This window comes from Loa loa, assembly GCF_000183805.2.
Source record: "Loa loa unplaced genomic scaffold supercont3.4225, whole genome shotgun sequence".
In the NCBI taxonomy this organism is placed as follows: domain Eukaryota; kingdom Metazoa; phylum Nematoda; class Chromadorea; order Rhabditida; family Onchocercidae; genus Loa; species Loa loa.
The window spans coordinates 1-804 of NW_018112401.1; the positions used below are offsets into that span (position 1 = coordinate 1).

At 26.0% G+C, this 804-nt stretch overlaps 1 protein-coding gene across 1 annotated transcript; it reads left to right on the forward strand.

The window, feature by feature from the left end:
- Window positions 1-108: 108 nt before the first annotated feature.
- Window positions 109-381, forward strand: LOAG_16131 (hypothetical protein; the record flags this gene model as incomplete). Its single annotated transcript, XM_003151619.2, has 1 exon — window positions 109-381. The coding sequence occupies one exon, from the start codon at window positions 109-111 to the stop codon at window positions 379-381; it is 273 nt and encodes a 90-aa protein (XP_003151667.2).
- Between the last annotated feature and the right edge of the window lie 423 nt (window positions 382-804).

The window sequence follows — 804 nt, forward strand, 5'->3', positions numbered from 1 at the left end:
AAAGGAAAATTAATTTTTACCGCAAATTTTAAAAAAGAAGAAATGCAAGTTTTTTTTTTGAAAAGTTATAATTTTCGTTTTTCATAGTTTGAATTTGGAAATATCCCAATGAAACCACAATTAACAACGGAAGAATATCTTGCTGATCGAAATGTTCGGCGATATTTCCTGATAAAATTACGAAAATTTGGTAGTCGGAAAGGTTTGAGTAGCATCGAGCAAATTCGAAATATCCGCTTGCTAAAAGATGAATTCACAGTTGATGCCGGATTACTTACACCAACCCTGAAAATTATTCGAGTGAAACTTTATGATAAATTTAAGGATATCTTAGATGAAATGTATCGTGAAGAATTAGATTTAAATTTAACTTTAAGTTGAAAAATTTTGATACTCAATTTGTAAGGAAAAGTTTTAAAATTAAAATTTGAAAGAAGTTGTAGAAAATTCAACAATTTTCAGATTTCAAATTGAATATTTGTACAGTTTTTGGTTAGAAATTTTTTTTTTTAAAATGATACAATCATGTATTTGTATGACAATTATCGTAAAGTGATTAATGCAAATTATGAATTATCAGTGTATGATAAATAATTAACAAATAATGATTCTTAGGACAATAAAGCAAGTGATGCTTTCTAATAAACCAAATGATGATTTCTAAAACAATAAAGCAGATGATGATTTCTAAGACAATAAGGCAAATGATGATTTTCTAAAACAATAAAGCAGATGATGATTTCTTTAAGACAATAAGGCAAATGATGATTTACTAAAACAATAAAGCAGATGATGATTTACTAA